General features: G+C 41.3%; 1 protein-coding gene across 7 annotated transcripts in view; it reads right to left on the bottom strand.

The window, feature by feature from the left end:
* Positions 1-13168: 13168 nt before the first annotated feature.
* The window catches only part of KDM3A (lysine demethylase 3A), a 62807-nt gene continuing 61941 nt past the window's right edge, over positions 13169-14034 (bottom strand). For 6 of the 7 annotated variants that reach the window (XM_032652319.1, XM_032652318.1, XM_032652320.1 and 3 more), the window contains one exon: positions 13173-13876. In XM_032652319.1, coding sequence (XP_032508210.1) covers positions 13796-13876 — 81 coding nt within the window. In that variant the 3' untranslated portion in view covers positions 13173-13795. Of the gene's footprint in view, positions 13877-14034 lie in introns of all 7 variants that reach the window. The other variant, XM_032652317.1, reaches the window with a different exon arrangement.

Below are 14034 nucleotides of genomic sequence, written 5' to 3'. Positions count from 1 at the left end.
GTAGATTGTTGGGTGCAATGAACTTTCAAGGTGTTTGCTGTCCCAAATTATTTTATATGTTGGCCTTGGAAAGAGGAGGTGCTATAGCAGGGCACATGGGATTCGGAAGCTCAGCTGAAAGGGCTTCTGCTCTGTGGACCCTGTGCTCCCCAGCCTTCACAGATGTGCTGTGCGAGCTACTCTTCTGCTTTTTGTCATCTGTGTAAGCAAAAGTACGCTTGGGAATTGTGACCCCTTATCTTGTTGGCTGGGGAACTATATCATGATATAGTCCTGTGAACTATATCATGTGTGTGTCTGTAGCTTTCCTCCCTTTCCTTCCCATTGCAAGTTGCAGACAGCTGTGAGATTAGGACTCTTTCACCCTCTGATTGCCTTTCCCTGCGTTAAGCCGATTGTCTTGGATGCATGGGATATGGGCGTACATATCAGTGCTTTCTCAAAGCCAGGAGCTGACCGGTGAAAGAGGCATGGTGTGGTCATGCATTGTAAACGACTCACACACTTCTAAGTTATATTTTGAAATCATTCAGCAGTAGCAATTTATATTTGTGTGGGCCTGACAGTTTACAAAGCTGTTTAACATATGTAATCATTCAGTCTTTACAAATTAGGAAAACAGCTCAGCTTGCTGAAGTGACGTATCCTAAATCACAGTCACGAAGTGGCAGAACTGGGGTTCAACCCAGGTCCCTCTGGTCCAAGTCTTGTGTGCCCTAAACAGGTTGGAAAAAAACCCCAACCACTCTCTCCCAGGTTGGTTTTGTAGATTGTATGGAGAAACCCAAGTGTATCTGATGTGCTGCAGCGAGGGCCTTCTAGTCTCATCCTGCAAAATGGGAATCTTCAATCCAGGGGACCGTCCTATTGCTCTGGATTTCATCTTTAGGATACAGTTTGTTATTTAAGTAAACATTATTTTTCAGAGAAGTTTTAGGTTCAGAGCACAATTGAGCAGAAAATAGAGTTCCCATGTACACCTCTGGCCCTGACACAGGCACCGTCTCCCACTTGTATGTACTGACATCTCACACCCGGCAAGTACATTTACTCCTGGAATCATACAGTACGTAGCCCTTTCACATTGGCTTCTCACACTTAGTAATATGCATGTAAGTTTCCTCCATGTCTTTTCGTGGCTTGACAGGCCACTTCTTTTTAGTGCTAAATAATGTTCCATTGTCCGCATGTACCACACGATCCACTCACCTACGGAAGGACGTCTCGGTTGCTTCAAAGTTTTGGCAATTATGAATAAAGCCATAAATGTCTGTGTGCAGGTCTTTGTGTAGACATGCATTTCAACTATTTAGGTGAATACCAAGGAGCACAGTTGCTGGATCTTATGGTAAGAGTATGTCTAGTTTTGCAAAAAACTGACAGTCTTGCTGAGTGGCTGTACCGTTTTGCATTCCCGCCAGCAGTGATGAGCGTTCCGGTTGCTCCACACCCTCACGAGCATTTGGTGGTTGTTTTGGATTTTGACTATATCCTAATAAGTGTGTAACGGTATCTCGTTTTAATTTGCATTTCCCTGATGATATATGATGTTGGACATCTCTTTATGTGCTTTTCTGCCATATGTATATATTCTTTGGTGAGGTATCTGTTTAGAACTTTTGCCCGTTTTTAATTGGGTTGTTTCTTATTGCTGAGTTTTAAGACTTCTTTGTATATTGTGGATAATAGTGCTTTATCAGAAATACATTTTGCAAACATTTCCTCCCAATCTGTGGTTTGTTTTCTTATTCTCTTCACATTGTTTTTCACAGAGCAGTTTTTAATATTAATGAAGTCCACCTTAGCAATTATTTATTTCATGATAGTGCCTTTGATATTGGATCTTAAAAGTCATTGCCATACCCAAGGTCACCTGGAGTTTCTATGTTATTTTGTTAGTAGTCTTATAGTTTTGCATTTTACATTTAGGTCTGTGATCTGTATTAATTCTTGTAAAGCATGTAACGTCTGTGTCTAGATTGATTTCTTTGCATGTGGATGTCCAGTTATTCCAGCACCATTTGTTGAAAAGACTATCTTTGCTACAGTATACTGCCCTCACTGCTTCATCAGAGATCAGTTGACTATATTTATGTGGGCCTATTTTGGGGCTCTCTATTCTGTTCCATTGATGTATTTGCTTATTTTTTTGCCAGTACCAAATTGTCTTGATTACTGTAGCTTAATAGTAAGTCTTGAAGTCAGGTAGCATCAGTCCTCCAACTTTGTTCTTCTCCAATAGTGTTGTCTATTCTGGGTCTCTTGCCTCTCTATATAAACTTCAGAATTCATCTGTCAATATCCACAAAACTTGCTGGGATTCTGACTGGGACTGCTTTGAATCTGCAAGTCAAGTTGAGAGGAACTGACATATTGACAGGATATAGTTTTATGATCGCATTTATCTGGCTGATTTATTCACAGAATGATTTTGGAATTAAGGAATGCTCATAACCCCTGAGCATTTTTGTCCTTATGTGGATAATCAGTGTTTATCCAGGTGCATGGCTGGGCAGAATAATGACAAGCACTCTTTCCACCATTCAGATAAAATCATCTCAATGTAGGGTTGGTTTGTTTGAATTGTTTAAGAGGTCCTGAGTTTTCCATTCCTGTTTTCAGGCTGAGGAAAGAGCATTATTGGCTTGTTATCAGGCCGCATCTTCCATTTCCCCTCAGTACTCTGTTGGGTATCAATGGAAACAAGCTGAGTCAGATACTCTTCTGGCCCTGGAAAGGTCTGCAATCCGGAAAGGGAAAACCATGGTATCAACGCCTGCAATAAAAGTTTTCCTCTAAACCTCAGGCCCTTGATTTAGGTCCAGCACAGCGCCAGCTCCCACTCTCCCCACCCCATCCCCAGATGAATCTGCTTGGTGCCCAAAAAAACCCAATTTAAAGGGTTGCATTCCAGAATAGCATTCCACACTGCCAACTCATTTGTGTTGCCTTCAAACACAGCTTACTCTTTAAAAATCACTGTCAGCTTATGGTGATCACCCAGCAGTTCGTTCTAGGCAGATGATAACTTTCCTTTCTCTGTCCCTCCCCACTCTCCCCATGTTGTCTGTCAAAGACACCTTCCTGAGCCCCTGCCGGTTGTACAGCTCACCTGGCCTTAGGCCCTTTGTCGTGTCATATACTTAAAGGTGTGTCTCAGAGCTCCTGGAGAGAAGGGGTTATGACTCATATTTGCTCCAGAATAGTACTAGTCATGCCTGCCTCTGCACCTCCCTAAAATCCAACCCCATAGCTGTATTTATGGGAACAACTGTGAAAACTCAAAGCTCGGAAAAACTGGACAGTTTTCCTTGTCCTACCCTAGTGACAGATGCTCTTCAAATGCTATTCTGTATTACCAATAAGAAAGGCTCATAAGTGAAAATAAACTTGCGAAATGTTTGGTTGAAATAAACATAAAGCAGGTTTTTTTTTTTTTAACTTTTCACAGCCTTTCCATATGCTTTTACCAATTTATTTAACCAAGCAGTTTCCTTTTGAGATACCAGAATGAACATTCCCTAGCCACTGAACCATTTCAGAAATCCAAGTCTAAACCCCAGTAGGGAAATACTTTTTCTTAAGGAAGTTCTCATTTACATATAATTAATTATAGTTTTATAATATATTTATAGAGTTGTCAGCAAAATGGAGGAGTAGACAGGTCCAAACACCCATCCTTCCAAAGAAATGTTGAAAAAAGTACCAGCAACTGTCAGAACCAACTTTTTCAGAACTCTGGAAAACAAAGGTTTATAGCAACCAAGAAGATGCTGTATTAAGAAAAAAAACCTTCAAAACAGAAAGAAAGCTTTGTGGCATTTTCACTTGCCCTGGACAAACCTCTCTCCCGGCTTGGCAGCAGTCTTGAAGACGGCAGCCCACATTCTCAAATGTGAGACCCTGGTCCCTCTAGTCCCAGGGAAAGAGAGAAGACCTTATTCCTAAATTGTCATGTTTGCCCCAATCTAAGGGCCATCCTGAAAGACTAAAGGTGCTCATCTCTGGTTTGCCTATCTTGGAATTTATTCAGGGTGGAAAAGCAGCAAGTTTTGCTGGAAAACATGTTAAGGATTTTTTTTTTTTTTTTTTTTTTTTAATTTGCAGAGCCACCTGGGGCAAAAGATTATAAGAGACTGCTCAAAACCTGGGAGGAAAAGCCAGGGAGAGGATTTCTTTGGGATATTAGTGCATTCAAAAGCAATTGTGTATACTGGGGAATTTAGAAAAGCAGGACAGGAATTATGCTCAGAAAAGACCTGAAAAGACCCCAGTTTTCATCACTGCTTGACCTATAGGCTTGGTGCATTCAGAAAGTGAAGGCTGAGGCAGAATCATAAATGGTCTGGCTAAGTGTTAAGACTGTCCCAGCACAGAGCCAATCCATAGGAGATTGGAAGAGGTGTTTTTGTTTGTTTTTTAAGGTTCTGAAATTCAAGGAAATCTCTGTCAAAACATTGGCTGAACACAGCTAAGCCTTCAATAATTCAGAACAGAAAAATCCCTGGGAAGGGGGGGGGATTCTGATTTCCAGAATTATTCTGGAATATTGGAATGTCCAGTTTTCAACAACAACAAAATCACAAAGCATACAAAGAAAACGGAAAGTACAGCCCATTCAAAGGAAAAAAATTAAATTTACAGAAACCATCCCTGAGGAAGCCCAGATACCACACTTGCTAGACAAAGACTTTAAGCCAGCTGTCTGAGATATGCTTAAGAAGTAAAGAAAACCAGGAAAATAATATACAAACAAAATGAAAATATCAATAAAGAGAAATAATAAAAAGGAACCACATAGAAATTCTGCAGCTGGAAGGTACAAAAACCGAAATGAAAAAAAAAATACACTAAAGGGGTTCAACAGCATATTTGAGGAGGAAGAAGAAAACATAGGTAAACTTGAAGACAGAACAACTGAAATGATCCAGTCTGAGAAGCAGAAAGGAAAATGAACACCGCCCAAGGGACTTGTGGGAGACCATCAAGCTCACCAACACGTGCATTATGGGAGGACCAGAAGGATAAGAGAGCGAGAAAAAGGAGCAAAAGGAATATTTGAAGAAATAATGACTGAAAACCTCCCATATCTGAAAGATACTAACCTATACATGCAGATAGCTCAACAAATTCCAAGCAAGATAAAATCAAAGGGATCCACGCTAAGACACATTATCGTCCAACTGTTGAAAAGAGACAGAGAATCTTGAAAGCAACAAAAGAGAAGCAACTCCTCATGTTCAAGGGATCCTCAATAAGATTTACATCTAACTTCTCATCGGAAACCATGGAAACCAGAGGCAGTGGGGTGACGTATTTAAGGTGCTGAAAGAAAAAACTTTCAATGAAGAATTCTACATCCAGCAAAACTATCCTTCAAGAATGAAGGAGAGGGACTTCCCTGGTGGTGCAGTGGTTAAGAATCCGCCTGCCAATGCAGGGGACACGGGTTCGATCCCTGGTCTGGGAGGATCCCACATGCCACGGAGCAACTGAGCCCGTGCGCCACAACTACTGAGCCTGCGCTCTAGAGCCCGTGAACCGCAACTACTGAAGCCCACGCGCCTAGAGCCTGTGCTCTACAACAAGAGAAGCCACCGCAATGAGAAGCCCGAGTACCACAACGAAGAGTAGCCCCTGCTCGCCGCAACTAGAGAAAACGTAGGCAGAACACTGACATAAATCGCAGCAAGATCTTTTTTGACTCACTTCCTAGAGTAATGAAAAAAAAAAACACAAAAATAAACAAATGGGACCTAATTAAACTTAAAAGCTTTTACACAGCCAAGGAAACCATAAACAAGACGAAAAGACAACCCTCAGAGTGGGAGAAAATATTTGCAAATGAAGCAACTGACAAAGGATTAATCTCCAAAATTTACAAACAGCTCATGCAGCTCAAAATCCAAAAAAAAAAAACCCAATCAAAAAATGGACAGGGCTTCCCTGGTGGCGCAGTGGTTGAGTCTGCCTGCCGATGCAGGGGACACGGGTTCGTGCCCTGGTCTGGGAAGATCCCACATGCCGCAGAGCGGCTGGGCCCGTGAGCCATGGCCGCTGAGCCTGCGCGTCCGGAGCCTGTGCTCCGCAACGGGACAAACACATGAAAGGATGCTCAACATCACTAATCATTAGAGAAATGCAAATCAGAACTACAGTGAGGTATCACCTCACACCAGTCAGAAAGGCCATCATCAAAAATCTACAGACAATAAATGCTGGAGAGGATGTGGAGAAAAGGGAACCCTCTTGCACTGTTGGTGGGAATGTAAACTGATACAGCCACTGTGGAGAACAGTATAGAGGTTTCTTTGAAAACTAAAACTAGAACTACCATACAACCCAGCAATCCCACTACTGGGCATATACCCTGAGAAAACCGTCATTCAAAAAAGAGTCATGTACCACAGTGTTCATTGCAGCTCTATTTACAATAGCCAGGACATGGAAGCAAACTAAGTGTCCATTGACAGATGAATGGATAAAGAAGATGTGGCACATATATACAATGGAATATTACTCAGCCATAAAAAGAAACGAAATTGAGTTATTTGTAGTGAGGTGGATGGACCTAGACTCTGTCATACAGAGTGAAGTAAGTCAGAGAAAAACAAATACCATATGGTAACATATATGTGGAATCTAAAGAAAAAAAATGGTTCTGAAGAACTTAGGGGCAGGACAGGAATAAAGATGCAGATGTAGAGAATGGATTTGAGGACACAGGGATGGGGAAGGGTAAGCTGGGACGAAGTGAGAGAGTGGCATGGACATATATACACTACCAAACGTAAAATCGATAGCTAGTGGGAAGCAGCCACATAGCACAGGGAGATCAGCTCGGTGCCTTGTGACCACCTAGAGGGGTGGGATAGGGAGGGAGGGAGATGCAAGAGGGAGGAGATATGGGGACATATGTATATGTATAGCTGACTCACTCTGTTATAAAACAGAAACCAACACACCATTGTAAAGCAATTATACTCCAATAAAGATGTTAAAAATTTTTTTTATTTAATACGCTTAACCTACTAGGTTACCCTAGCCTACCTTAAACGTGCTCACAACACTTACATTAGCCCATAGTTGGGCAAAATCATCTAACACAAGCCTATTTTATAATAAAGTGTCGAATATCTCATGTAATTTATTGAATACTGTACTTGAAAGTGAAAAACAGAATGGCTGTATGGGTACTCACCAGTAATGTACCCAGCTGAAAGCACACTGGATCTGAAGAATTTTGAAGGATTGAACTACAGTTAACTGCTGGATGATGGGGATGCTACAGCCACAGGGTCATCAGTCTCTCTTCTGATGAGGCTTGAGAATAGCCGGTAGAAAGACCTGGGGCATTGACACTTGGTTTAGCAGGCATACTGTTTGTTCTTCAAGAAGATAACCAGTTTTGACTGCATAGTTTTTCTTCTCTATGGTAAGCAAGAGCTTCCCGTATCTGCCTGCCAGGTCTTGCCAATCTCTTGTAATTAACATCCATTTCTTCTAACTTCCGTACACCACTGGTGATAGCAGCAAACGCCTCTGCCAGTTTCTTTGCTGTGAACTTTCTTGGTGCCTCGGGTATAACTTCTTCCTCTGCCTCAACTTCTTTCTTCCTCCAGTTCAATCAGCTCTTCATTGGAAGGCTCTTCAGCCTCGATGCCGAGAAGCTCGTGAATATCCTCTTTATCAACGTCCAATTCTAGCTGCTTCCCAAGCAGTAGCATCTGGTTACTTTACTGTTTCGGCAACAGTAGAATCTTCGTTAAAAGCCTTTCAGTGCGTCCATGTAGGTCTTCAGAACCTCCTTCCAAATGCCATTCACGCACTGCTGTGTGACTTCTTCCCCTGCTGCAGTGATGGTTCACATTTAGAGCGTGGTTGTGTTTGGGAGCGAATACACAACCTTTACATCAGGATGCATGTCACAGACATGCTGTGGATGCCCTGGAGCTCTGTCCAAGATCAGCTGGAAGGGGATGTTGTTTTGCCTACAATATTCTCTTGCCTGTGACAAACAGTTAAAAAAAAGTCTCCAAACAATGCTACTGTTTCCAGGCTTTCTTATTATGGTAATAACAAATGGGAAGTTGCTCACATTCTTGAATGCTCTAGGATTCTCTAATGGGTACATTAGGAAAGGCTTTAATTTGAACCCTGCAACATTTCCACCCCAAAGCAGTGTTAAATGGTCTCTGAATGCCTGACATTGTCTTGGACTCTTCATGAATGTATGTGTGTTCTGGCATACAGTCCTAGGACAAGCTTGTTTCATCAATATTAACTTTTTGTTCCAGCAAATACTTCTCACCCACAGTCGTCCTGTATAGCTCTTCCTTAAGAGCTTCAACACCTTTAACATCGGCACTTGCTGCCTCACTGCTGAATTTCACATTATGAAAATTATGATGCTTTTGAAGCACTGAAACCTCCCATGACTTGCTGTAAACACTTGTGTATAAAGAGTGAATCGAAAAGACTGCTTGCCTTAGCCTGGGTCATCAGTCAGCTAAGTGTGCACGTTTCTGTATCTGGTCTATCACGTGACAAGTCATTTTTCAATATCATCAATTAGCCCAGCTCTTTTCTTCGTGATCGTGGTGTATTTAACTGATGCTGTTTCACTGCATCGTTGATTCACTTCTTATCCTTTAAGATCTTTATCATCAATGGAAAATTCCTAACTCACGTGCGATGATCATTACTGGCTTGCCACCTTCGTGCTGGGCAATTACCTTGAGTTTTATCTCAAGAGTAATCGCCTTCCTCTTCTTCCTACTAGAAGCAGCAGATGCAGACGGGCGTTTTGCAGACATTACAGGATGTGAAAACACAAACCACAGTCTGTAAAAAATGCAAACCACACAGTACACTGAAGAGTATTGGTTGTTTACCCTCAGGATCATGTGGCTGACGGGGAGCTATCAACATCCATTTCCAATAAAAACTCTCAACAAAGTGAACAGAGAGGGAACACACCTGAATATATATGGCGTCATATATGACAAGGCCATAGCTAACATAAAACATACAGTAAAAAATAAAAAAGGAAAATCTGAGTAGTCTTAGATCTGTTGAAAAAACTGAATCCTCTGTTAAAAATCCTACTGCACGTTTTCATCGATGAAGGGCTTCTACTGAACGTTTTAGAAAGAAACATTACTTCACATACATTTTAAAAAATTATTTATTTGTTTATTTGGCTGTGCCAGGTCTTAGTCGTGGCCCGGCAGGATCTTTGGTTGCAGCGTGTGGGATCGAGTTCCCTGACGAGGGATGGAACCCAGGCCCCCTGCATTGGGAGCACAGAGTCTTAGCCACTGGACCACCAGGGAAGCCCCGTACACATACATTTAAAGCTATACATTCCCATCTAAGCACTGCTGTAAACTGAATTCCACCACTTTTGAATGGTTGTATTTTTATTATTCCGTTCCAAGTATCTCATTTCCATTCTGATTTTTTCTTGATCAGTGGGTTACTTAGAAGTATGTTGCTTAATTTCTCGACATCTGAGAATTTCGTAGTTACCTTTGTTTTGGGGCAGTGTATGGTTGTTCTTGAATAAGCAACGTGCGCTTGAAATGAATGTGTATTTTGCAGCCACTGGCTTTAGTGTTCTAATAAGTGTCCATTTGTTTGATAGGTTCAAATATTTTATATTTGTTTTATATGTTTATTGTATCAATTACAGAAAGGTGGGTGGGAATCTTCAGCTGTAATTGTGAACTTGTTTTCTCCTTTAATTTTGTCCAATTTTGCTTCATCTTACTTTTAAGTTCTGTTATTAGGTTCATACTCAGGATTATTGTATCTTCCTGCTGAATGAATCCTTTCATGATTGTGAAAACAACTTCCCTCTGGTAAAACCCTATCTTAAAATCACTTTGGTATTAATAGAGCCATGTGTGCTTTCATAGTTAGTGTTTGCACGATATAACTTCTTCCGTGCTTTTACTTCTAACCTACAAACTGTGTCTTTTGTAAGTAGTATATAGTCAAGTCTTTTACTTAATCTAGTCAGACCATCTTCATCTTGCAACTGGAGCACAAGTATCGTCCACTTGTTGAAAGTTCGCTTCACTTTTACGAAATACCTACATTAGTACCTGTTTTTGCTAACTGAAAGAAATCTGAAGAGGATTTCTGCTTTTACCAAAAAAACAGGCAAAATGCGAAAGCAGCATTCAGCGTTTGTTTTGCAGAGAGGTGTTACAGAGGCAGCATGCATCCTGAACAGTGAGAGCGGCACTGCCAAGCTCCTTCCCAGGAAACTACACTCAACGTCAAGGCGCCATAGCTTTGAACTATGTCTGTGAGCCTCTGTGCTTTAAATAGACAAAATAAATATGTCTATTTATTTTGTGCATCCATTAGCAAGATGTGTCCTGAGGTACCTGCTCCTACGCTCACGAAAGGTTTCAGAGGAAACCTCTACTTTCAATACTTCTGAATAGTGGGGAGACTTGCATTTAGAGAAGTCCCACTTCTTCCTTCTTTCCTACCTTTTTAATCAATTAAAACAATAAGGATGTCATTTTCTCATTCAACTCCGCAAGCTTTTCCTACTTGGAGTTAATTTTTATTTTGGTTAAAATACACGTAACACAAAATTGACCATTTTAATCATTTTTAAGTGTACAGTTCAGTGGCAGTCAGGACATCTACAATGTTGTACAACATCATCCCAAACAGAAAGTCTGGAACCGTCAAACAGTAACTGCCGGTCCCCCTTGCTCTCAGCCCCAGTAACCATCATTCTACTTCCTGTCTCTACTCTAGGAACATGACTGTCCCGCATATAAGTGGAATCATACAATATCTGTCCTTTTGTGTGTCTGCCATATTTCACTTAGTGTATTTTCAAGACTCATCCATGTTGTAGCCTGTGTCGGAATTTCTTTCCTTTTTAAGAGACTGAGAAATGTTCCACTGTATAGATATGCCACATTGTTTATCTGTTCATCTATTGGGTTGTTTCCGCTTCTTGGTTCTTGTGAATAATGCTGCTATGAACATGAGTCTACCAGTACCTGCTTGAATCCTTGCTTTCAATTCTTTTGAGTATAAACATAGCAGTGGAATTGCTGGATCATGCGTTAATTCTATGTTTAACTTTCAGAGGAACTTTATCCGGACTTCTGAAAACATTGTTCCACTGTTGCTTAAGATTACCCATGAATTCACAGTTTCCGTTGCACACCGTTTTTTCTTGCATCATGATGTGGGTTACTTTTTTTCCTAAGGATATTCTTTTTTTCTTTTTCTTATTCTTTTTTTTAACCCTGAGGATATTCTGAAAAGTTCCTTCAGCAAGGGCCTGAAGAGAAACTCTGGCTTTTATCTGAAAATGTCAGTTAAGAACAGGGAAAATCATTTTGCTGTGTCTAGACTTATTTTCAGGCACGTTCTCTGGCACAGTAAGAGTGGCATCGACTTTCTTGACTCCCCCTGTTGTTGTTAAGAAGTCAGCTGTTAAGTCTGTCACCTCTTTGAAGGTTTACAATGTTTTTCCCCATTCTGGGTACTTTTTTTTTTTTTTTTTTCTTTTTTTTGCCGTACGCGGGCCTCTCACTGTTGCGGCCTCTCCCGTTGCAGAGCGCAGGCTCTGGACGCGCAGGCTCAGCGGCCATGGCCCACGGGCCCAGCCGCTCCACGGCATGTGGGATCTTCCCGGACCGGGGCACAAACCCGTGTCCCCCGCATCGGCAGGCGGACTCTCAACCACTGCGCCACCAGGGAGGCCCTCTGGGTACTTTTAAGAACCTATTTGTTTTGGGCACAGGTGTGGCTATTTTATTCATCTTGATTGATTTAGTTAGGCTTCTTCAATCTGACATGTCAGTACTGGAAAAATTTCAGTCTCAGAATGTCACCCTCCCTCACCAGTCTCTTAATTCTCTGTCACTGATGGTCAAACCTATACTTTTCCGTGTCCGCCTCATAAGTTAACACTTCTTTACAGTTTCCTGTTACTCAGTGCTGTCTTGTGTTATTTTTACCAATCTTTCAGTTTGTAAAAGAACTTTTTTCTGCCACTTAACTCATGTGCTGAATTTCTAATTTTAACCATCATGTCTCATTTCTGTTAAGTTCTATTCAGCTTCTTTCCAAATCTGGTCATTTCTGGCAATCTCATTCTTTCCTCATGTCCCTCTACTCTCATTTCTTCAAGCATACTAAACACTTCAGAATATAAAGCAAGTGCTGGGTCATTCCAGAACCTACAGACTCGGCACGTTTAATACGGCAGCTTCAGGGTTGCACTGACTCTCGCTCGTGGCAGCTTCAGTTTTCCTGTTTGTGGATACGGTGCATTTGACTGTGCATAACGGCCCTTGGAACTATCTGTGGGACTCCTCTGAGGCCTGGCTTGAAGGTGATTTTCTCTAGAGAATGCAAGTTTTCCTCTTCTTTTGCCTACTGGAGATTTCTAATCAACAGTGCCAACTCTGGATCCAAAACTGTATAAAGAAGCTTCTGGTAAGAAAGTCCCAGGGAAGACGTTTCCCACTAAGATAGGTAGATATTTCTACTTATTCTTTTCAGAAAACGTTGTTTTTGAAAGTTCATCCATGAAAGGTTTTGGTTTGAAGTGGGCTGACGTTAGGCGGGGATCTTCGCTCTCCTACCCTGAGCTCACAGGTAAAAATCCAGGCTCTAGGCCTTTGTCTACACGACTTGATTTCAATTTAATTCCTTTTAGTACAGCTACAGCTGTCTAGGAGAATCAATGAGCTATAGGAAAGTGGCTTCTTTATTTTCTTCCTTCATAGAGATGATTATTTTAGATACTACTGTTCTAAAACTTCTAATAATTTCATTTTCCTTTGTAAACTCTTAAACTATAATGGGTCAGAAGAGAGACAAAGACTTTTGATCTCTTACCTTTTCAGAACCATTTAACCCGTCACTATTTGGTTTTTTGGTTAATTGTCACTTCTAAAGGTAGTTAATCAGTGGTGTTTCTTTACGGAAGTGTGACAGGAGTTTCAACTTGGCTGGGGAGAAGCTTGTTTCCATGTTAGCATTGTAATAACCACTCAGAAATCAATAGAGCATCAAATTTCTGTGCTTTTAAGATGAGCTCCTGGCGCAAACTCTTACACCTGTAACACTGATGAAGTGTGTGTTGACTGCAGCCAGAGAATAATGCCAATAAACAGAGTCCAAACATTATATGAATACTTTAATGCAAAATGCTTAACACTTAAAATTAGCAAAGCTTCATTTAAATTAAAACTCCGTTTAACTAAAGATGGTTAACCCCAAGAATGGTGCAGTAGTTGACCTCTGCTATATAATGCCAGTCCTAAGGCAATACAACATCCAAATGTCGGTGGTCGCTTCCTCCACTGCCCTTCTGAACCCTAAGGAGTCGGGGAGCGGGTACTCAGACACAACAAAACACAACCCAAATGAACTGCGCGGTGATTCCTAAGAGTTAGAACCCATTTGACTAAGCTGTCCAACCACACGGCTGGGGAGTAACTGCAGGTCTTGTTCCAGAGCTAATACGGGGTTCTGTTTTTACAGCTGGGTGGAAGCTCTGCACTAGGTGAGAAGTCACAGTTTAAGGATGCATGTTCTGTAAATAGTTACTACATATACACATTTAGTGTCTGTAAACACTAGAAATATACATTAGACAGAGTACCCGTACCAGGTGGGTACAGTTTAAAAAAGAAGATGAGGTAACATGAGTCTCAAAGTCCACAGGATTCCTGCCTGAAGAGTTTGAACAGCTGCCAGTAATTCACTTCCAATGTGCAGGGGTAAGGCGCCTCTGGGACCCTCAGGGTTTGCCAAAACTGGATTCACTGGCTTTCAGCATAGCAACTGCATCTTTCACTGCATGGTAGATAACATTCTTCACCTGAGAAGACGAGAGAAAATATGGTCGGTTTACCATGAGATCTCAAATCTGTCCGTAAGAATAAACCTTCCCCCTACCAATTTTATACCATGCTCTCGAAATTTAAAACTCAAAATTCAATATGAAATGTTAATAATACTTGAAAGGCCCCTGGGCTC

The sequence above is a fragment of the Phocoena sinus genome, chromosome 13 (genome assembly GCF_008692025.1).
Source record: "Phocoena sinus isolate mPhoSin1 chromosome 13, mPhoSin1.pri, whole genome shotgun sequence".
Classification (NCBI taxonomy): domain Eukaryota; kingdom Metazoa; phylum Chordata; class Mammalia; order Artiodactyla; family Phocoenidae; genus Phocoena; species Phocoena sinus.
The sequence above is the reverse complement of the archived record's forward strand: the minus strand, read 5'-3'. Positions and strand labels throughout refer to the sequence as shown.